Here is a 24,867-nt window from a genome sequence, read left to right on the forward strand (position 1 = left end):
ATTACCATTTAGACTCCTAACTGGTTATTTTGGACTTGATTGGTATGGGTAACTGTGGTAATAGCTCACACAGTGCAAGCACATATATTTTTCTATTGACTTCCTAAAAACATGGTTCCTAATCATTGAATCAATGATGTAATACATTTCACACTATAATTTTTGCTACATACAGAGTCAGATCCACTTCAGCATGTGCTTAATATTAAGCACGAGTAGTCCCCATTGAGGCCAATTGGCTGGATCAGTGCCATCAAGTATATATTTGATGAAGTTAAGATTTTTAATAATAATTTTCTTTTATCCATAGCTTTATGCTTGTTGGGGAGCCTTTTTCTGGGAAGACCAAAGTTCTACAGGTATTGGCAGATGCACTAACCCTTATGAATGAACGTGGATATGGTGAAGAAGAAAAAGTAATTTTTAGAACTGTGAATCCAAAATCCATTACCATGGGTCAACTTTTTGGACAATTCGATATGGTATCTCATGAGGTATTGTGTTTTATATGATTGTTTTTAAAAATATTGTATAGCAATTGGCCATATTCCTCCATTGGTTATGCTTGTGCAACCCCGATGGCTTTGATAGGTTTGCATGGGTACATCCATGCCTTCACTGCAAGGTGCTCTTATTCGGGTATTGCCCCTAACTCCCTTCTATCCACAACACACAATTCCCTCAACTAAGTTTGGTGGTGCTTTAAATCTGGGCTAGCTGGCCTGGCTAGGGGTATAGGCTAGAGCTTGGATACCGCTGTTGCTTACGCTGGTAATCCACCCACTCTGCAGTGAGGACTCAGTACTTTTTCCATGATTTCCCCAGTGTACTCAGAAAGACAGGCAGGTTCTCCCACAATTCATTGAGAAAGAATCATAGAGCAGCTCAGCTTACTGCAGCACAAAGAACCATGGGAGTTGCCCCCAGAAAACTGACCAGCATACACTGAGGGAGCATAGCAGTACTAGTGAGGACACAGTAACACGGGTATGGCTTTGCAGTGTGGCTGCTCACATTCAGGCTAGCCTGACTTGGTGGCTCAGACTGGTGTTGATCACTCGAGTTAACTGCTGTGAAGATATACCCTGAGAGCAGAATTTTTTTAAATTTATGAATAACTGGACCAAAGGCAAATATACATTGTTATGGCAAAAGGTGCTAATGGCTTGCATCTTAGGGGTCATTGATGTATAAATCCTCAGGATGAAACTCCCTACAAAAAGAGCTAATGATGCTGTGCTGTAACCGCACACAGAAGGTATTTTGTGGGTTAAAGTGCTCTTCTATGTATGGCAATAGAGGTGCTGAGGTTCCTGCAGAGCAGCTGCACTGAAGCAGGGTAGACCCCCAGGCTCATCTTTCAGGGCCATGTGGTCTCCATGTGCAGCCTTGGGCATAGTCTACACACTGTTTTTGTACTGCTTTAACATCTTTGGTTATGGGTATGATTTTTATTCCGCTGTAGTTAACTCAGCACAGCCCCTAGTGTGGAAGCAGTTATACCAGTATAAAGTATACTTATACTAGTATAGCTTATTTCTATGCAAGTATGGGATTGAGCTATAGTGATATAAGTTCATTTATACAGAGGTAACTGCATCTACACTAGGGAGTTATACCAGTTTAACTATATCACTTTCTAAACCAATATAATGAAAGCAGTACAAAAACTGTGTGGACAAACATCTGGTCTAGAGTTTTCCAATATGTAAAACTCAGAGGGTGACACAGGAAGAGGAGACTGTCTGTGAAGTAGTGAAATTTGTATGAGGCCTTGGAGGAGGAGGGAGGTACAAGATAGCTGCTTTTTCATGGCCACACAGGAAGAAAAACAAGATGCAATGGTTGTGGTTTAATTAGGCCACAACTTTATTCACTTAACATATCTGGGAATACCAGGCAATAAATCATACAGTGCAGGTCATCATTCATTCCTTAATCAGTTCTGCCTGTTGGAAGGGCTCCCATCAGCCCTCCCACTTACCAGCCTGGTCCCTGTCCATTGTTGGGACATTGCTGCCTTCCCCTCGTGAGAAGGCAAAGGGTTCTGGAAAAATGGGATGTTTTCTCCACTGTACCAGACATTAGGAGTCCCAACCCCTCTTTTCCCAGGATGCCTTCCCCTAAATCTTCTTCCAACTCCTGTTTATCAGGGAATTGTATCCTTTTTGTAACAAGTACCTACACTGGACACCCGCCATAAAGAGGCACCAGCAATTAGTGTGGCTTCTTTTGGAGACTGGGAAGAGGTGCCTTATTTCAACTTTCTGCAAGAAGGAGTTGCCTGTGTGCTCTTCATTACCATCCCTTGTTTGAGGAAAGAAGACTTGTGTATATTTTGTAAACAAATTACACTAAGACAATACCAGATTTTTTTGTCATCAGTTTCTGTTCCAAATGGGAAACTGAGGCCATGTCTACACTTACCGGTAGATTAGCACGGCGGGAGAGCATCTCCTGTCAACACAGCAGGGCGTAGACACTGCGATAAGTCGACGTAAGCTATGTCAACTTCAGTTACTTTATTCATGTAACTGAAGTAGTGTGTCTTAGGTCGACTTACTGTAGTACTGTAAACAAGCCTTGAGACTTGCAAAGCCCTGAATTCTGTTACTGCTTGGCAAAGGGTCAATAAAGTTTTTTAATAGTTTTTAACACTTCTTAGTGTTTTTACTTTGTTCTTCTCTGTTTTGTTCATTAACACGAGCTAAATAGAGCCCTGATCCAGCAAAATACGTAAGCATGTAAGTACTCCCATTGACTTTAGATTTAGAATTTTTAAATATGCGTGTTTCTATTTTTTCCTGATCTAGTGGACAGATGGTATTGTTGCCAATACTTTCCGAGAATTTGCTTTAGCTGAGACACCTGAACGCAAATGGGTTGTTTTTGATGGTCCTATTGATACTCTGTGGATAGAAAGTATGAACACAGTGCTGGATGACAACAAAAAGGTAAAACATAGGCGTTATAAATGTCTAAAGAAAATGCTGTGCCACTTAAGAAACAAAATTCTTCATATAAAAGAAAACAGCACTTGTAGCTATACCTGCACCTGAGGTACAATGGAACCAGTTGAGTAGGCTTGTGATTAACTTGTGTTTTTATGACAGAGAGAGATATGTCAGGAGAGTTGTTTGTGGGGGTTTTTTGGTTGGTTGGTTAGTTGTTTTATATCATAGAATAAGGTATTTAATTTGATCACATTTCCTAATCAAACATATGTTCTAATCTTGTCACAAAAATGCAAATTTATAAATGGGATTTAAAAGAAAAAGATACAAGAAGTTTAATGATATTTCTTCTCTGGAACACCTTACAACCAAAAATTTCAAAAATGGTCTCCAGTTGTGGGTGTCTATATTTTTGTATGCCCAACTTCAGACACACGGGGCCTGATTTTCAAAGTTGTACTCACAACTCCCACTGACTTCAGTTAGAGTTGTAGATGCACAGCACCTCTGGAAAAACAGCCCCTAGGTATCCCAAGTTAGGTACCCAAATCAGAGGTCACTTTGTGAGCCTATACTATTTTGGTGTGGTGTCTCATGGTATCTACACTAGGCTATCCTGTGCTATGTTCGTAGCACAGGCTGCAGCAGACTTATGTCCGACCTTGTGCAAGTTAGACCCTTGCCATCCTTTCCTGTTCCCATCCAGTGCAGGAAGATACCAACTTTAAGTGGTGGGTAGACCTTGCAGGTGGCAGTGCTGGGAACTGTGGCTGGTGCTGGTGCTATAGTTGTGCTGAGTCTCAGGAACTGAACATTTTAATTTCTGTGAGCAGTCCAGAACCAGTGCCTAGACAACTTCACTGGTCATGAAAATAGTTGTCATGGGGTTTTCCTGGAAAAACTTGAAACTTTGCAGTTTGAAGCATGAGTTTCTCCTAGTTTGTTAAACATTTTCATTAATATTTTTGTTGTTGAAAAATAATTGTGTAAAACTTCAGTAGTTTTGTGAAGCTTATAGAAAGGGCAATGGGTCTGATTCACTTCTCACACCAGTGTAAATAAGAAGTAACTCCACTGAAGTCAATATATTAATTAGTGTAAAGCTGGTATAAGTGAGAAAAATCAGGTCCGATATTTGTCCCTTACCTGTGATTTCCTCTTCTAGCAGGATCTGAAAGATCATTTGAGTCCTGTAACACAGTTACAATTTCTATTTCCACAATTAATAGACAAATGAAGTGAGTGGCAAAAGTACAGAATTTGGCCCAAAGAGAATAGAAATTGGTTACTATTTCAAATGATTGTTGTATGTTGCGATGGGTAATGGCATGTCTTTCCCATTTACTGTTGTTAGCTTCACTCATTTCGATATGGAGATCATCCAAAGATAGAAACACATTAATTTACAAGTGAAAAAGATTGTTGTTATATAAGGTTTTGCTAATATTCATAACCATGGTTGTTAAATTAACTCTTCTTCATATTTAGCTTTGTTTGATGAGTGGGGAAATCATCCAAATGTCTGCTCAGATGAGTCTGATCTTTGAAACAATGGACCTTTCCCAGGCTTCAGTAAGTTTAGTAGTCAGTGAAAATGTAATCCATAATTGCACAATTATACAATATTAATGATGCGTGGACTTGGTCTTAAAAGTGAATTTACTATTCTTCTTTAGCCGGCTACAGTCAGTCGTTGTGGAATGATTTATTTGGAGCCATTACAGCTAGGCTGGATGCCGCTTGTAACCTCTTGGTTGAACAGCTTACCTGAACCCCTGAGACAAAAGGAACAGCAAGATCTACTGCAAGAACTTTTGAACTGGTTAATACCACCAGCCTTAAGATTTCGTAAACAACAGTGCAAGGTATTTTTTTGTTTTTATTTTCACCACAATAATTATGTTGATGTTTCCATTCCACTCTCTGTGTCCTGTGACAAAACACTCAGCGATGGTTGTGGCAGATTTTTGCATATGCAGCAGATGCACCTGATTTTGAGAGCGCAACTGCTTTGCCCAACTTGGAAAACTTGACCAAGAATATTAGGTGAAATTTGTAGGTAAAAGATATTTAAAAGCTAACCAATATCATAATGAGTGAAAAGTAATCTCACCTGAAGTTTGAGGGGAGGGAAGAGGATTGTTTTATGTTAGGGGAAGCATTTTATGTGATGCCCACATGCCATACAATAAGTGGTGCTCCCCATGCTGCACCTACAGGATTATATACATTGTGTCTAATTTTTTAAAAGATGCATGATTGTCATAATATTACAGATTAAGAGGGTAGCTTTTCAGGGACAAGACAAGGGAAAAGGATTTTGAAACTAAAAGAAAAACACTTGCCCCTAAATCTTTTGTTTAGAGCCAAAATATAATTTAACTGTGTTTCCAAAAGATATACTAAGATTTGTGAGAAGTATTTGATACTGTGATATCAAGCATTTTCCATTCTTTGTGTCTTGTAGGAGCTGGTTCCCACAAGCAACAGCAATGCTGTAGTGTCTCTCACTCGACTTTTTGAAATGTTACTTTGTCGAACTGTTCAACAGGATCCTACCAACAAAAACATCCGCACATGGATTATGGTTGGTCTTTTACTGGATGTATTTTAAAAAGAAAAAAAAACAATTAATTGGTAACAGGACTCTTGCAAAATTAATCTTTTCATCTTGGCTTTCCTGCAATAAGTGCATCACACACATGAGCAAGCATACACATACATACACTTCGTGTACACACACACACACACACACACACATACATTCTGCTAACTATTCAAGTTCACTTTAACTCGGTAGGTGAAAGAAGAGAGAGTTGAGAAACTGTTGCTACTTTTCTAAAACTTGGGAGGTGCTCAAACACTACCATGATAAGGGATTTATAAGTACCTAGACAGATATATTTCAACCCTTTTCCTATCTGTTGTTAATTAATTTAGAACATTTTGTTTTAACTCATTCATGTTTTAATTAGACCAAGCAGCTAGCTAAAGGCAGGTGCTTGATCACATATTGTGGAAAGAATGATGTGCATATTATAGCAATGCATTTGTCAGATTGTGCAGAAGTTTCATGGTATGAGAAAAGCAATTTCTGAGGCATACATTAATCTTAAAATGTTCTTTAGAGATTTACATGAATAGAGAGCTCCAAAATGAATATCAGACTGAAATGATGTGTGGGATCTGCAGCTATTTACAAACTGCTTATGCTTTACTTACTTGTTTTATGGTCTTAGTAGAATCCATGCATGAAATTAATCCCTGGTGCAAGGAGCACCACAAAGTCCTTATAGACTAAGCCCATATAAGGGCTCTGCTGGATGAGTAGCCATGCTGTGGAAGTAGCCTCAAGACTGGCCAACGCAGGGCTAGTTCGAAGCTCACTATGGAGTTGGTCTGTGAGTGGGCTGTGGGCAGGGTCATGGATCCACATCTATGTTGTGCCCCACGCAGTTAACATGAAGGGTTGTGTCCATTGTTTCTGTGGGACAGCACGAGCCCTGGCCCTGGCTTGATAAAGGAGTACATTTCAAATCCCTGCACTTCACTTATGTAGAGTCTGAATACTCAAGCTTTATGTAGGGGGAGTGAATTTCACTCCTGGAGGCTATTTACAGCATCGCATATTCATTTGAAGTCATCAGGGATTTGATATCATGTTTTATTTGTGCAGTAGGATGTAGTGAATTCTGTGTCGAAGAAGTTCTGTCTCTGCTTCTTTTCAAGGTCACATTCAGGTACTTAGATACTACAGTGATAAGTATGGTTGCTTTTCTGACCTTCTCCTCTAAAACAGACACATACCCCGTGCAAAAACAAAACTCCTAGTTCTAGTGTTTGCAATCGAAGAATCCCTCAATCCACATGGCTCAGTGCCTTGTGTGGTATCCTCAATTGTTTCCAGCTCTCTCACTACACAAAAGGGCTTAATTGCTTCTTCTGCTGAACCTGAAAGAAGGGGGCTTATCCTTAACTAGGTTTGTGATTGTCTTAGGCTCAAAGACCCACATGATGGCCGCCGTGAGCACTTTTCAGCATAATAGTATTCCTTGTAATTTTATATGTTGATCATACCATACAGTAGTTATCATTTCTGAATGGTAACTGTTTGCCTCCTTGTACTCACAGGCTTGCTTTGCTTTCTCCATGGTTTGGTCCATTGGTGGAACTTGTGACAGTGACAGCCAAGTCCTTTTTGATGTCTTTATGAGGGATATTCTAGCAGGAAAGTCTGAGGCTCATCCAGTGCCAACAGCTGTGGGTAAATGGGACTGTCCCTTTGATGAGAAAGGCTTGGTCTATGACTATATGTATGAGGTATGAGACTTACCGATTGCTCATTTTTAGAGTAGTTTAAATAGATCCTCAAAATCTAAGTGAGAGAAGAAAGCAGCTAGGTGGAAATGTTAGCTTCTTAGAATCCTTTGGGGGCAAGATTGACTGGCTTTAATGGGAACAGGATTGGGTCCTTAGTGCAGTAAATGAACAACTATTGGTTGACAATAAATAAACTGATTATTAAATAAAATAAATTTTTCTTTTAAAAAGAATTAATGTACTGACTTTCTAAACAGAGCTTTTTAGTAAATGTCTACCCAGTCTACCTAAGGCGTGTCTAGACTGTGCTGCGTTTTAGTTCAGCTGCAGTTGAGGCCCTTGGAGATTTTGAGTTTCATATAGAGGGAAGCACATGCTTAAAATTTAAGCATGTTTATAAACCTCTTGTCTTCAATGGGACTATGCATATGCTTAAAGTTAAGCATGTGTAAGTATTTTCCTGGATAACAGGGTCCTGGAGAGATAGGGGAAAGAAGGGAATCTGAACATCCATTTCTAAAATGACCCTCCATTCCTTTTAATGTTTGCTCATCACTAGTGCAATGAGGCAAATAAATACATAAGCACCTGGAATACTTAATATTACATTAACTTGTAAAAGAATAAAGTGCTTAAGAAAACCTTTTGAATGTCAGTACTATATTTTCCACTGTAATTGAAATCTGTTTTTCTTCTTAGTTGAAAGGCAAAGGACGCTGGGTGCATTGGAATGAAGTCATTAAAAGCATTAAATATAGTGATGATAAAAATGTTAAGATTCAAGACCTTATAGTCCCAACAATGGATACAGTCAGATATACCTATTTGATGGATTTATGCATTACCCATGGAAAGTAAGTACATCTATTTCATGCAAAACGTTGAATGATTTCATTGTTGTTCATATAGAAACTTATCCAAAGACCACTGAAATCCATGGAGTCTTTCTATTGACTTTAATACTTCCGTATCAGGCCCCCAGAGTGTATCAATATTAGAATATACTGTTCTTGGCTCATTAGAAAATAAACAAAACCAGACTTTCAAGCATCTGATTACATTATTTCTATAAACTTTTTAGTTTTAAAGTCTTTGATTTATAATCCAGCATTCAGTATATCCATCCCACACTGTTTCACTGATATTGTTAGGATGGCTGCTGAGATTTGGTGCCTCCTTTCTTTTTCTTTTAGAATTAAATTTCTCTTAATTTTTCTTAAATTAGTCATGAGTTAAAGATGAGTTGGTCGTGAATTAAGTGATTAGGACATGCAGAAAAATGAAACAAAGATATGGATGGATGGATGGATCCAGGGATGGATTTTAAAGCAGAAAGCTGCAATTTTAATAGCTTTTAAATTTAAAGGGGAGGTTCTTCTTTGAGTGATGTCCCTATGGGTGCTCCACTGTAGGTGCGGCAGTGCCCCGTGTGCCTGAGATCAGAGATCCTCATTAGATGTGCCCTTTGGACTGCACATGCCCACCTTCCCCATCTCGCACCGTGAGAGGGATGTATATATACCACTGTGCAGTCTGACCGCCCCCCAGTTCCTTTTCTACAACCTTCGGTCTGAGATGGAATCCACAGCAAAGCCTACTTGTCCTTTTTGACCTGTTAGATAGTGCCTTGTCTGTTAGTTTTAGTGTAGTTTCAATAGTTCTTTCTTTTTGATCTCTCCCTATATGTATATATATATTTGCTTTTTTGCTTTTATGCCTTCTAACCTCCCCATTAGTTGGTTTTTTTTTCTTGCTTCCTGCCTTTCCCCACCGCGGAGCTTTTTCCTCACCCTTATGCCTGGCTCTCCTAGGTTTAAGAGGTGTGTAACTTGCCAGATTGCCTTCCTGGTAATGGACAGTCACCCACAGTGCATTCACTGCCTGGGAGAGGGACACATCCCGCAAAAGTGTGCTTATTGCCACGACCGCAATACCAGGGCCAGAAAAGACCAGGACATTCGGTTGTGACTTCTCCTCCTGGAGAAATCACTACATCCACCATTGGACCCTGGCCCAGACACTACCCCTCTATGGCCCTCACGCTCCACTGGGTCATCTACTGACCTTCATTTGCCTCATCCTTCTAAAAGGAAGTCTTCTCTTCCTCGCTCTGATGGGAAAAAAAACAGGCTCCCTCATCACCTGCTGAGACCCTACCTGCCAGAACGCCATCCCCTGCAAGGTTGGTTGCCTCGACATCCTCGGATATGGGACATAGCTCCAGGGCCCATCTGAGTACCTCCGGTACCAGTGCTCACGAAACATCTAAAGACCCTAACGGGGCAGATCTCCAGCCCTTAGTACCATCTCTTGGTGTTAGAGACAGAGACATAAGACCTTTGAAACTGGTGCCAACTGTGCCAATCAGATCTGCCTGCTAGTGCTGATGTCCTTTTCTGTACTGAGCAAGCCCTTGGCACCGAGCAAGTCTGCTGCACTGAGCAAGCCCTCGGTACCGAGCAAGTCTTCAACTCCTTCTGCTGGCTGCTCAGGAGAATGTACTCTCCTTCAGCACTGATGCATGTGCCAGTGAGAATGATGCTCTTCCCTCCTTCCCAAGAGTTTAGATACCCCAAAGACCTATCTGTCTCTTATGTACCTGAGTCACCACTTCTCAGACATGACATCCCTCCAGTTCCATCCTCTTTGCCAGAAATCACTCTACCCTTTCCCCTCCAAGGATGAGACTTCCCTTCCCTAGTGATGCAGAGGAGGAAGAGGAGTACTCCATCCCACCCTCACACTTGAGACAGGCTCAAAGTCCTCCTCTCTACACACTACTCACAACCCACCATTGGACAAGGGCCCTGGTATGGACCACAGTGGATGCAGCCCCACGTGCAACTCCCTCAGCATTGGCCATGCTGAGATCCTTGGGCCATGTACAGAGCACAGTTTGGGAAGCCTCCCATGGATCAAAATCAGAGGCCTTCACCTTTGCCTTCTCCATTGATCTCTTGACCACCAGAGACTGAGCCTTTCCCTATGGTGGATGAGGAGGAAGAACAAGAAGAACACTACCACTCCATTTAGCCTCATCAGGAGAAGAAGAGGAGATCATTCCTCCACCCGCTACAACTGACGACTTCAAAAATTTCCAGGAGTTATTTTGCAGGATTGCAGACTCCCTCCACATTCCTTTGGAGGAGGTGAAGGAACAATAAAATAAGCTGCTTGACATCCTGCCTACATCCTCCTCAAAAATAGTCCTCCCTATCAATGAGGCCCTTCTCGATCATTCCAAGGTGCTCTGGCAGACCCCAGCATCCATCCCACCGACTTGCAAGCGGATGGACAAAAAATATTATGTTCCCACAAAGGACTTTGAATTTCTGTTTTCTCACTCCACCCCAAATTTCTTGGTTGTCAATGTCGTGCAAGAAAAAGGACACCAATACTAACCTCGACATGCCCACCATGATAGAGGCTGGAAACGATGGACCTGTTTGGATGCAAAGCTTATTCACCTGCTACTCTCCTGTTCCATTTATCCAATTACAATGTTGTCATGGCCAAGTATAATTACACCAACTACTCTAAAATACAGGAATTCTGTCAAGACCTTCTTGATGACAAAAAAGAACAACTCCAGGCACAGAAATGTGAAGGACACATCTTGGTCCATACAGCTTTGCAAGTCTCTCTGGACTCTGTGGATACCTCTGCCTGTTCCATCACAACCGCCATTGTCATGAGATGGGCATCATGGCTGCACTCTCAGGCTTTCCAAAGGAGATACAAACCACCATTGAAGACCTACCCTTTGAGGGCTCCAAATTATTCATGGTGTGTACAGATAACTCCCTACACTCCCTTAAGGACTCCCAAGCAATTCTTCATTCTCTGGGCATTTACACTCCAGCGCCAAAGAGACGCCCCGGGAAGTATCAGCTTCCTCTATGATCCCCACCACTGCAATATGCTCCCCAGTGACAATATGATACCCAGCAACATTGACAGAAGCCCCTTACCAAACGCAAACATGTGACTCCACAGGGGGCTAGTTTTCATGCACCTCCAACCAAACAACAATTTTGAAGTTGTGGTCAAGGCCATCCCCTGAGAAGCCATCCCCTGTTTCAGTCACATCAACAGTCTTCCATATCCCACCAGTTTGGTGAATACCTAACCCCTTTCTTTCCATCATGGCGGCTCGTTACCTCAGACAAGTGGGTTCTGGAGATCATTAGGGAAGGATACTCCATCCCCTTCCTATCTATCCCACCCCACCATATTCCCTCCCTGTCTCTCTTCAGGGACACTTCTCACACTCATCCTACAAGACGAAATAAATCATCTTCTGTGACTAGGAGCTATAGAACCAGTCCTGTCCCAGCACAGAGTGAAGGGTTTTTACTCTCATTACTTTCTGGTCCAAAAGAAATCCAACAAGGGAAGCCAATCCTAGACCTTCAAAACCTAAACAAGTTTGTCAAACTGCAGTGCTTCAAGATTGTTACCCTCTACACCATTATCCCAGCACTGGAGCAGGAGGATTGGTTCTCAGTCCTCGACCTCCAAGACACGTATTTTCATATCACAGTACACCCTGCCCACAGACAGTTACTCCAGTTCATCATGAGGACCAATCACTATCAGTACAAGGTACTGCCCTTCTGACTGTCAGCAGCATCCCATGTGTTCCCCAACGTCCTTGCAGTCATCGCTGCCTGCCTACACAAAGAGGGTGTTGTCACCTTTCCATACTTGGATGACTGTGTCCTCAAGGCCCCATCAAAAGCCGACCATCTTTGCACCATCCGTATTACAGTGGACCTTTTTTTGAGCTTTAGCCTTTGTGTAAACTTGGAGAAATCTACACTGACAGCAGTACAATGTCTAGAGTTTATCGGGGAACCACTGGATATCATACAAGCTTCAGCCTTCCTCCCAGCTCACAGATTCTTGACTACAGTTGATCTTGTATCCAAGGTCAGAACCTGCCCCCAGATCTCAGCCAGGACATGTCCCCAGCTACTCTGCCACATTGTGGTAGCCACCTTCATGGTAAAACACACAGGTTTACACATGTATTGCCTTCAGCTGTGGCTGCATACAGTCTATGTCCATCACAGACACCACCTGCATGAACTCCTTTCCATGTCTATAATGGTCAAGGACTCACTACACTGGTGGACTCAGCTCAAAAATGTTTGTGTCGGTATTCCTTTCCTTTAACCAGCACCATCCATGAGTCATCCTTGTTCAATTGGGGAGCGCACCTTCTCAATCACACAATCGAGGGCAAATGGTCTTTCACTGAATCCACCCCGCACATTAACCTCCTATAGCTACAGGCAGTCCGCAATGCCTGCCAACACTTTCTCCCATTGATCGCACATTGCACCATTAGAGTCATGACTGACAATATCACCTGCATGTTTTACATCAACAGGCAAGGCAGAGCGAGAGCCCTTCTTTATGCTCAGAGGCACTAAAATTTTAGAACTGGTGTATCCAACATGGCATCACCATCTGAGCCTCATATCTCCCTGGATGCCAGAACACCACTGGGGACTCACTGAGCAGGTGATTCTCCCATGATCACAAGTGGGAACTGGATGCATGAGCCCTTCAGCACATCTTCAACCGCTGGGGATTCCCCACTATAGACCTCTTTGACACATCAGAAAATGCCCACTGCCTTCAATTCTGCTTGAGAACGGGACTGGGGCACGGATCCCTGGGAGATGCATTCCTCATGGTATGGTATGCTCTGCTAATCTATGCCTTTCCTCCCTTTCCCCCTCTGTCTCGTGTACTCCAGGGCCCAAACAGCCGTATAGCTCTGACCTGGCCACAACAAGTCTGGTATACTTAGCTCCTTTGCATGACAGTATGCTCTCCGATCTCTCTTCACCTACCTCCGTGCATCCTTTCTCAGGATGCAGGTCGCATCATCCTTCCCAATGCACAGCTGCTCCACCTGAAAGCATGACTCCTCCATGGTTCCAAGATTCGGAAATAACCTGTTCAGAAGCAGTTAAACAAGTATTCTTGAAGAGGAGACGTGACGTAACGTGACTAGAAGCACATAGATTCCAATGCTGGTGTGCCTCCTATCAGGCTGACACAATGAATGCTCCATTACCACTTATCCTGGAATATATTTTACATCTTAAATAGCTGGGATTATCCACCAGCTCCATCCATGTGTATTTGGCAGCTATCACAACCTTTCACTGCCACATAGATGGCCACTCCATTTTCAACCACCCACTCACAAAACATTTCCTACAGGGCCTCCAAAATCTTTACCCTCACATACAGGATGCAACCCCTGCTTGGGACCCTGGCCTCTTTCCATGCTGTCTTACAAGACCTCCATTCAAACCAGTAGCAACATGTTCCTACATTCACTTATCTATGATAGCATTTCTTGTCGCTATCATCTCTGCCCAACATGTTGGTGAAATTGGAGCCCTTATGGCATACCCCCCGTGTACAGTTTTTCATAAAGACAAGGTTACGCTATGTCCATGTCCAAAATTTTTACCTAGGGTACCATCCTCTTTCCATCTCAATCAATCTATCTACCTTCCTTGCTTCTTCGCAAAGCCTCACAGCAACCAACGGAGACAGCATTGCTTATCCTGTATGTCAGATGAGCATTAGCTTTCTACTTGGACAGAACTAAACCTTTCCAAAAATCACCATGCTTATTCCACACAACAGCCAAAAGATCCAAAGGTCCAGCCATCTCTAAGCAATGCCTTTCAAAGTGTATCTCTCAGTGTTTACATCTGTCCTACCAACTACACAAATGACAGCTTCCTCCTGGAACTAGACCACATTCCAACCGCTCGCTCTCCTCCTCTATTGCTTTCCTCAATAATGTTCCAATAATTTACATTTGCAAAGTGGCCACATGGGCATCAGCAGACACTTTTGTCTGTCACTGTGCCATTACTCAGGATGCGTCAGCAGATACTCTACTAGGATGCACTGTCCTATCATCTGCAGTAAATGCTGCTCCAAAGCCCCAGCCTTCCAATTACGGGCGCTGCTTTCTAGTCACCTGCAGTGGAGCACCCATAGGGACATCACTCAAAGAAGAAGAGAAGGTTACTCACCCTGTGCAGTAACTGTGGTTGTTCAAGGTGTGTGTCCCTATGGGTGCTCCACTATCCACCCTCCTGCCCTCTGCCTTGGAGCTGAAACATAAGTTCTGCAACAAAGAAGGAACTGGGAGGCGGTTCAACCAGTGCTATATATACATCCTGCTCATGGTGTGAGATGGGGAAGGTGAGCATGTGCAGTCCAACGAGCACTGCTGATGAAGATCTCCCATCCCAGGCTCAGGAGGTGCTGCCGCACCTACAGTGGAGTACCCATAGGGACACACATCTCAAACAACCTGTTACTGCACAGGGGTGAGTAACCTTCTCTTAACATACCATACACACCTTTCTCAAACACTAGGTATACATTTGGGTCCTGTTCAGGGTTAAATGGCCTCTATACCAAAAAACTAAACATTAAGGTTAGCCCTCTTCTGCCTAACCCCTAGGATTCAGCCCTTCTCTGAGTCCTCTCACCCTTCCCCCCATAAAGGGGAATGATGCTACATTTGAAGGATCTCTCAGTCTATGAGGTCTTAAGGTCTCCCCTTCTTCCAGGCTAACAGGGTCTCCCACTCATGATTGCCTCTGGGAGGTGACCCATCAGTCATAAATTGCAATGGAATTACAAACTCCACTTGTAAACATACAGTTATTAAATTCCTGCCCTTACTCCTTATTTACTTAAAACTAGGCCTTCTTGTCAATCTGGTCTCATGGGACAAATTCCTTCCTGATCTCATAAACTGACCATCAGTCAGACCCACAGCATCTTGGAAACAGTTGAAATTATACCTCCATTACAGGGCTGGGATAGTGGGGCAGCAACTGCAGCAAGGTGGCTGCTGCAAACCCTGACGATTTCACATGCAGGAAGGGGAGAGGTCATGAGAGATTATCAGCTCTCTTTCCCACTCTCCCAGTTTATGGCAGCAGGGAGAGGCAGAGAAATCTCTCCACCCCCTCCCTCATCCCTCAGTGGACAATTTCCATATGTGTTCTAGGTGAAGTGGGGGTGGAGCAAAGGCTTACCCTTCCCTTTCCTTCTCTCACTTCCCCTCAGGAACTCTGGGGTTGTCTGTACCCTGCAGGTCTAATCAAACTTCCTCCACTCCCCTGAGATGGAAGGTGAATTATCTTCTTATATCAACAATTTCTGGAGTTTTGATAGTGACAGCTGGAATTTTCAAAGGGGCATAAGAGAGTTAAGTGTCTAAATCCTATTGACTTTCAAAGGGAGTTGAGCACCTAGGTCCCTGAAAAATCCCAGCTGGCATTTCTAAACTTCCTATTTCTGGTGGGTAAAATTCACACTAGTGTCAAAATCATGCACAAGGCCCTCTGAACTATTTACTCCTGATCTTAAAAACTTTAACAGAGCTGAATTATGGTTACAGTGTAGACACAATGGAGTGTATTTCAGACTATGCATTTCTTTGTCAGTAAGGTCCCTCTACTTTGCGAGCCTGATTCTACTTTCAGTTACACCTCTGCAACCCCATTAATTTTAAGTGCATTTTTATTTCAGTGGGGTTGTAGGAGTGTCTAACTAAGAATAAAATTTAACACGCATTTTTAACATTTTTGTGTTTTTAGTGGTTTACATGTATTTACAAGTAGAGCAGATTTGTTCAGTATTTCATTTTTAGTTTAATTGGGTGTATGTTTTATTTACTATTTTGCTTTTGATTGACTAATGTAAATTTTTATTCTTTTTTGCAAAGACCATTGCTTTTTGTGGGACCAACAGGTACTGGGAAGTCTGTATATGTGAAGGATAAGTTAATGAACAACTTGGAAAAGGAAAGATACTTTCCATTCTTCATTAATTTTTCAGCACGGACCAGTGCCAATCAGATCCAGGTTGGTAGGAACAGCTGGCTTACATTAATTAAAATGAGATTATGTAGACAGAGATGTAAATTTACTTGGAATTTGTTCAGTGGATAAGATTTGGCTCTGTCATTTCAAGATACTTTTATTGTGATATTTTTATAGTATGGTTCCTGGAATGTCAATGAAATGTTGTTTGAAAACAAAATATCAGCATAGACTCAATTTACTTTACTCTGGCCCTGGAATTCACATCTCCTTTTGGTCTCATAGAGCCTGTGTTTGCTGATCTTCAGGGCATAGTGTAGAGCCCATCTGCTCACTGAGGTTGTTGCCTTAGGGCTAGTCTACACGGGCAACGCTAAAGCGCTGCCATTGCAGCACTTTAACGTGGCTTGTGTGATCACAGCAGCTCTAAAAAACCCATCTCCAGGAGGGGTGTAGCAACCAGCGCTGGGAGCGCGGTCTACACTGACACTTTACAGCGCTGAAACTTGCTGCGCTCAGGGGGTGTTTTTTTTCACAACCCTGAGCAAGAAAGTTGCAGCGCTGTAAATTGCCAGTGTAGACAAGCCCTTAGTGGATAAGCATATAGCTTGGTTTAATTGGGGTTAAGCCTCTTAATGTTTATTTGATATTTGTCAAACAAATCTTTGTGGTTTTATTTCATTTGTGTATATGTGTTCAGAGACATAAGCTGGACTTGATTTTAGAAATCTAAGATAAATAAATAAAAATTCTCTGCTTTGGAAAAGAATATAAAGTAATAAAAAAGTTCCAGAAATGATTTATTATGATTCAACAAAGCTAACCCTTATCATTAAGAAAGAGGATGTGGCTAAATGGCATATTAGTGAAATTGGGGGTTTTGGTTGGTTTTTTTTCTTAGTTTTTAAAACAACCTGATGTTTAAATTTGCTTTGCTTTTTTTGATATCACACTCCAAAAATTGTAATAAACACCTGGAAGTTTCAGCATTTACTGCTCTAGTATCAAAGCATACACTAAGATGTTACCTGCTCACTGGCTTTCATAGCTAAGTTTTTATGTATATAGTTTCTCAAAATAAGCATTTTGTAAGCACAAAAACTCAGGAGGATGTGTGCAATCTACATTTGGCCAGACAAAATGAATGGTTACTGTAATCATCTAACTGTAGTACTTGATTTATATACCCAAATGCTACCCAGTTTTTTGTTATGCAAATGCTTTGGTTTTGATCCCACAAAGGGATTTGCTTGTGCAAACTTTTCTGCCTGATGCCAGTGCAAATGGATCTCATCAGGGTTCTTTGGTTTGAAAATTGTAAGTACGATTACAAAGGTGGGTGACCAGTTTTGTAGAAATTTGTACCATATGTTTTCTCTGTTGTTTAATATATTAAATATTTTTTGTAATTGCAGTGTGTTGAAATCCTACATAAATCTGGAGTAATTTTCCTGTTAGTGGATAGTTCTTCTTTTTCCTGTTAAAGAAATTTTTCCCACAGTCCAAATTTCCCTTTGTTGTTCACCGAGATAGTACTATATCTCTGCTATGAGTGGTTTCCTTGACACCATCAAATTAAGGACCTGATCCTGTAATTAAATATGAGTAGACATACCATTGTGATTCTGTGTGGGTGTAGCAGTATGGTCACCCACAAAGAGCAAATTGTAAGATTAAGGCCAGGAAAGTTTTAGGGCTCAATCTTCTGAGGTGCTGAGCCCTGACATAGTGGAGCATTTAAGCATATGCTCAACTTTCAGCAGATAAGTAGGACCACTAAAATCAGGAGGAAGCAAACTTGAATTCAGAAATAAATTAAAACACATTATAATTTTTTTCATTTTAGTAAGCTCACCAAATAACAAGACAAAGAGGAATACAAAAAGTTAATATTCATATGTGTATTTTCCAATTCTGCATTTTCTTAATTATTAAAGCCAAGAACTGTTTCAGTACACTATTTATATTCCATTATGTAATATAGTTGGGCTGCATATTAAATCAATGTTTTAAATGGTCCTATTCTGTTTTTTAGAACATTATTATGGCAAGACTGGACAAAAGACGCAAAGGAGTATTTGGCCCTCCTATGGGAAAGAAGTGTGTCATCTTTGTAGATGATATGAATATGCCTGCATTGGAGAAATATGGAGCTCAACCTCCTATTGAACTTTTAAGACAGTTTTTTGACCATGGAATTTGGTAACTATTCAAGACAGATCTAAAGCTTACAGAAAATTAGTGGATAATTTTGCCATTATCATTATTTATTAACTTCAATTTAATTTTCAGAATTGTTCTCTTAAAAATAAATGCTATTTTTATTTTTTTATAACATTGTCATTTTAAATAATCCTTATTTTGCTTTTTAGTCATACACTCATAAGTGATTTTTTTTTTAATTTAGGAGATTGATTTTAAGCTTATTTTTAGCAGGTCCATGACTTCTTGCCATTACTGAGTAGAGTTTCTATACACAATATAGATTTTCTTTCTTTTCCTATTTCTGCAGATGCCATTGTTTCTCTTCTTTTGTTGTTGTTGTGACTTTTTGTTTTTTTTCTCTCCAGTTTTAGTCCCACTTTTGTATTTATTTTCCCCATCATTCCTTCTCTCAGAGTGAACTTCCAGACCTAACAGGGTTGTGACCATTGAAGTTGCAATGGCATTTAATCAATTCAGCAAATGAAATCAGTGATTTGTGCTGTTGTCTGAAATCCAGTTGTTGAATCAGTTAATCTTAAATTTCATCTGCCAGTTAATCATGGCTTCCAGGATTCTCTTAAATTTATAGATAGTGTAAAATAGTTGGAACATGTGGCCTGAAAAGAGGGCCTGAACGTTGAGTCCAACCTTGCGACAGATCTAGTGACTGTACTCCTAATAGCCGTTAATCTTTCCTGTTAAGGACTTGCTCAATTTTTTAAAATATGGCCATGTTAGTCGCTCCTAGTGACTAGAGCAGTGCAAAATGTTTTGGATGAAACTTTTCTTGGCAAAAAAATTGGAAATAGAAGTAGAATATCAGAGTTGGAAGGGACCTCAGGAGGTCATCTAGTCCAACCCCCTGCTCAAAGCAGGACCAATCCCCAATTTTTGCCCCAGATCCCTAAATGGCCCCCTCAAGGTTTGAACTCACAACCCTGGATTTAGTAGGCCAGTGCTCAAACCACTGAGCAAACGCAGATTCAGAACAACCAAAACATTTAATTAATTTGTGTACATTTTGCTGAATGGTTTCAAAATTAAATGTTTTGATTTTTTTTTTAATTCAAAATGACTTCTCACTTAGACATTTTCTTTAATTTTATTTTAAAATATCTTGATATCTGTACAAAATATTTCGTTTTTGGTAGAGCAAAACAATTTTTTCAGACCTGCCAGCAAATTTAAAAATTAGCAATCTGTACAACTCTCTTATTGGTGTACTTATCAGAGGTGTTTTGAAAGCTATTGGTGGGCAAATATTGTAAAAAATCTTTAAAGATTTGCTAAAAATTTTAATGAATTTGCTCCAGCATGTACACGATCCATTTATGATTGTTTTTATTCCCAAAAGAATAAATGCAAACTTAGTGCTTGAAATTAAAATTCAGTTTTGGTGAATACCTATACATCAAACTTTGATAATTACTACGAGGAGTCTGGTGGCACCTTAAAGATGAACAGATTTATTTGGGCATAATCCTCGTTGTTTTTGCGGATACAGACTAATACAGCTACCCCTCTGATATTTGATAATGACTGTCCGTGTCACACAAATGTTTGTAGAAAACGATGTGTGATATGACTCATCTGACTAATCATAATGAAGCAACACAACTTGGATGGCAAATATCAAGTATTGAATACTTACAGCATACTGTCTGCAATATATCCACAAAGATGAAAATACTTTTAAAAATATCAATGAATAAATTAGAAGTCATCTGCTCATGAATATTCTACAAACAGAAATTGTTATATATTACTTGCTCAGTTCTAGTGAAAACTTTTTTGCCAGAATAATTTTGCCTTCAATTTCCCTTTTTTAGCCTGTCCATGAGTCCTGGGTTTTATAAATTAATTCAAAAAAAGTTTATCCAGCTCTACCCACAATATCTAATTTTAGTGTTTTGAAGACTTCTATTACTATCTTCCTTAGCTGTCTCATTTCTAGCGAGTACACTCATAGTGTTTCTGGACTTTCTCTGCAAATTAATCTCCTCCAGTTCTTTTAATTCTGTACAAATATATGACATGGAAAATTTTGGAACTTCAGAAAGAAAGTTCAGAGATACTTTTTTGTTTCCTTTTCAGAGCATTAATTTTAACTGTTTAAAGAATCCACTTATATTTTAACTGATTTGGATCATAAATTTTGAAGAAAGTAAATAAAGAAAATTAGTAGATCTTTAAGGACCATGAATTCATAAATAATTGTTTATGTTTCTATACTAATTTGTTGGTTAAATATGTCATCATGTATAGTGCAAAACAATGTATTTAAATTCACGTGGTTAAACTACTACATATTGGTCAAATTGTTTCAAATTTGTAAGTATTTAAATGCTCCAACATAAGCTTTGAAGTTAATGTTCTTTCAAGATAAAATAAAAGTGTAAACTCATTGAGGCAGGTACCCATCAACTCTATTGGTCTATGCTATAACTGGCATTGTATAAATAACAACAGATGTAGGCAAAGTTCACACTTCTACGCTGATGTATTATTTCAGTCTACCTGATTGAGTAAATAAAAGTGCCCTTTTACTATATGAAGACTAACTTTCCAACCAGGAGGCCTAGAAATACGTGTTTTTAAATTTAAAAAAACCTTACATTTTAGGGAGTATAGCAAAAGGAAGAACCTAAATCCCCCAGCATTTTCATCCCTGCAGGTATCTGTTGCTCTTGAATATAGGAAGTATAACCCTCCAATTGACATTGTCATTAGCTATTATTTATTTGTGTTATCAGAGCTTCTAGAAGCCCTAATCATGGACCAGTACTCTATTGTGCTAGGTCTGTATAAACACAGAACAAAAAAAATTATCCCTGTCCCTGAGAGCTTACAATCTATCTATTAGTTGTTGTCACACAAAACTGTGGGATGGGATGGAATTGTGAATCCCAGATTAAAACTAATGATTTGGGCCTCAATGCTTCAAAGCAAAACATGTGGGTCCTTGACCCCACGTGAAGCTCCACTGAAGTCAACTCAGGGGTTCATGTGCATGGCTGTCTTTGTAGAATTGAGGCCTAAGGTATCATATCTAAAAAATTCTGTAGTGCAGATGTATCAGACTACTTGCATTAGGACTGATTTGTTGTATCTGTAATTGTCTAAATATCATATTGTAATTTGTTTTGAAGGTACGACTTAAAGGACACAAATAAAATTACACTGGTTGACATACAGCTGATAGCTGCTATGGGACCTCCAGGAGGTGGGAGGAATCCTGTTACGTCTCGTTTTCTGCGACACTTCAACATTTGCACCATTAACTCCTTTAGTGATGAAACTATGGTCCGTATCTTCTCTACCATAGTAGCTTTCTACCTTAGGAATAACGAATTTGCTCCTGAATTCTTCACAATTGGAAACCAAATTGTCAGTGGCACAATGGAGGTAAGAAACAAATACTTTCCTGAAAGTTCTATTTTCTATTACTTGGTAAAGTTCTATGGGTTCCAGATTGATTTAACTGATGATATTAGAGTTTGGGAAGTCTAGTCCTCATTACTATTTTCAAAGTATAGACAATTCAACGGCATCTATTTATATGAAGTTAACTTATTTTTATGGGTAAAGCTTTATTTTGCTGGAAACTTATGTGTCAGTGTGGGTACCACTATCAGTACACATCACATTTCATGTCTGCAAGATTGGAGTCTTTCCAATAGCAGTGTCCTTTGGGGCTGCACCTCCACCTAGTGCCTGCTTGTGCTCCCGTGCAAGGGCATAAGGGCGGAGTGTCCGCAGCTGTCCCTCAGTTTCCTTGTATTGCCTGTGGAGGCATGATGGAATCTAGCAATGTCCAATCTGCTATTCCTTAATATTGGCTAATTCTTCTACTCATTCTGCTTTACTGGACAATCATCTTCCTTTCCTAGTAGAAAATTGCATCAGAGGTCAGCAGGTAACTCACTGGAGAGTCTGGGCAGCTTTTCTTTTAGAGCTGAGTCACAGCCTCACTATGACTAGCAGTGGACACCATGTGAGCCAGTCATGCCCTTATGGCATGCCACCATGACCCTTTTAGGCATACTGGGGACCATTGTCTCAAGCTTCCAGAAGATGGTCCCCATTTCACTCCAGGAAATGGAGGAGATCAAATTCTCAGACAACATTCCTGGACAGACCACTGACACCAGGCAGAACAGAGTATCTGGTGCAGTCAGATGGGACCAGGAGAATGACATATGCTCCCTCACTTCCAAAAGACTTTTCTTGTCATCATCACCAGACAAAGTGATTGTTCTCGTACCGACCCTGGCTGATTTCAAAGCTTTCCAAGAGCTGTTGTTGAGGATAGCAGATATGTTGGACATCAAGACTTTGATGATACAGGAGAAGCCCCATAAATTGTTCAACATCCTGACTGCATTAGACTCTGCTAGAATTGCCCTCCTGATAAATGATAAATACACAACCCAACTGAAGATCTATGGAAGAAAGCTACCACCATTCCTGACACAACAAAAAGGGTTGAGAAATGGTACCAAGTCCCATAGAAAAGGGTTGAATATTTTTCTGTCACCCCATTAGTTAATTCGTTGTCTCTGTGGTCCAGGTAAAATCTAGTCCACAAAGGAGAAAGGTCTAAAAAATGGGACCTTTTTGGAAGGAAAGATCACTCCTCTGCCTCCCTGAAACTTTGTATTTCTAATTATCAAGCTCTCTTGGCTGAGTACAACTTTTTAAAGTGGGACAGTGTCACCATTCTTAGCCACACTTTCACAAGATAGTAAGAAAGAGCTTAAGGTCACAGACAGGGGTGGCTAATAAGTGCCTAAGCCTACTCTCCAGGCAGCCACTTTCACCTTGGACATGAAGGGCAGATCCATGGCTACAGCCATAATGATACAAAAAGCCTTATGGTTACAGGCTTCAGGCATACCCAAGGAGATGAAAGTCACAAAAGAAGACCTGCTCTTCAGTCGATGGAGCTATTTAGTGAATACATGGATAGTGCTTTACATTTCCTGAATGATCTGAGAGCCACTCTGTGCTCCTTGGGGAGGTACACACCGGCCTCTTATCATAAACCTTACCAATATTCACCTCAGACGAGGCAGGGAACTATGTTGTACCAGCCAAGCCAACCCTGCTATCTCCTCAGCAAGAAGCCATGCATCACCTCCTCATAACACACTATGCATCTGCTTCAGGACAGCAGATTTGTGAGGACTGTCAGGAGCCACACCAGAACCAGTCCAGAGTAGAAGGCAATCTTTGGAAGCTGCATTGCTCTCTACAACTGAGCTTGATCTGCCACGCATCCAACACATGAGTGCTAGAGATCATCACCCAGGTTTACCCAATCCAATTCCAATCCCTGCCCTCTATCCATTCCTTTTCCCCATCCTTCTTCAGGGACTTTTCTCAAGAGAGCTTACTACAAACAGATGTGGCCTCACTGCGTCTTCTAGGAGCCATAGAGACGGTACTGCAGATGTACTGGAGAAGAGGTTTCTATTCCTGATAATTCTTTATTGTGAGGAAGAAAAGGGATTTTCTTCCTATCCTGGCCCTAATGAGTCTTTATGCGCTGTCTCTGATTCAGGATGGTAACACTTGCCCCATCATTCCCTCTCTTCATGCTCAAGGCTGGTTCATGGCTGTCAACTACAGGCCAGGTATTTCCACACCTCTATTCATTTGGTCCCCAGGAAGTAAGGCCCAACCATTCACAGTAAGACTCAACCATTATCAATACGCAGAGTACTGCCATTGGGACTCTCCATGGCCCCAGCAGTCTTCACAAAACTCCTAGAAATGGTAGGGGGCACACATAAAGATGAAAGGCCTGGATGTCTACTCATATTGAGACAACTGGCTGATAAGTGAAGGATCCTAGCAAAAGATGGTAACAGCTAGTCCTCTCCTTGTTTGCCCAACTACACCTCCTGGTGAACTATGAAAAATCATCTCTCGCCCCAGGCCTCGATGGCAAAACCATCTCTCCTCGAGAACAGGTTCTTGTCTCTGCAATCAATACTGAATGGAGTAAGATTAAAATCTGGCCATGATACTATGGACTTTTCTGGTCTGCTAGGTCACATGTCTGCATGCATATGTGTGACACTGCTTGCCAGACTTCATCTGTGGCCTCTACAAATCTAAGATCAGTGCATTCCCTGTTGGGACACTAGATAAACAAGGAAGTTGTGGTTCCACCTCACATCATTTCAGAGCTGAGTTGGTGGCTAGCCCCAAGACCATATGTAGAGGGGTGCCTTTCTCACGCCCCCCCCACCCCTGACCATGACACAGTCATACATATATCAAGAGGAGGTTGGGGGTTATCTAGACAATCTCCAGATGTAGGGGACCTGCTTCCAGGATGACATGAGTTGTCCTGAAGCTCACAGATCATAATGGTTTCCTGCATGACATTCCTACCTCTTCCTCAAAATTGCACAGTGCAAATCTTGATAGACAGCACCTCTATAGTATACGACCTATACAAACAAGAAGGCACCTGCACATCATCCCTCTGTCAAGAA

At 41.0% G+C, this 24,867-nt stretch overlaps 1 protein-coding gene across 16 annotated transcripts in view; it reads left to right on the forward strand.

Annotated features, from left to right (window-relative positions):
• Positions 1-24,867, forward strand: part of DNAH12 (dynein axonemal heavy chain 12) — a 174,362-nt gene that overhangs the window by 65,128 nt on the left and 84,367 nt on the right. For all 16 annotated transcript variants that reach the window (XR_006292015.1, XR_006292016.1, XR_006292017.1 and 13 more), the window contains 10 exons: positions 311-494; positions 2,814-2,954; positions 4,443-4,526; positions 4,631-4,819; positions 5,422-5,541; positions 7,086-7,274; positions 7,974-8,128; positions 16,060-16,198; positions 18,192-18,358; positions 21,511-21,766. Coding sequence is in view for 13 of the 16 variants with exons in the window: in XM_043550460.1 (XP_043406395.1) it covers positions 311-494; positions 2,814-2,954; positions 4,443-4,526; positions 4,631-4,819; positions 5,422-5,541; positions 7,086-7,274; positions 7,974-8,128; positions 16,060-16,198; positions 18,192-18,358; positions 21,511-21,766 (1,624 nt within the window). In the remaining 3 variants the exon portion in view is untranslated. The remainder of the gene's footprint in view (positions 1-310; positions 495-2,813; positions 2,955-4,442; positions 4,527-4,630; positions 4,820-5,421; positions 5,542-7,085; positions 7,275-7,973; positions 8,129-16,059; positions 16,199-18,191; positions 18,359-21,510; positions 21,767-24,867) is intronic.

This window comes from Chelonia mydas, chromosome 7 (assembly GCF_015237465.2).
Source record: "Chelonia mydas isolate rCheMyd1 chromosome 7, rCheMyd1.pri.v2, whole genome shotgun sequence".
In the NCBI taxonomy this organism is placed as follows: Eukaryota; Metazoa; Chordata; order Testudines; family Cheloniidae; genus Chelonia; species Chelonia mydas.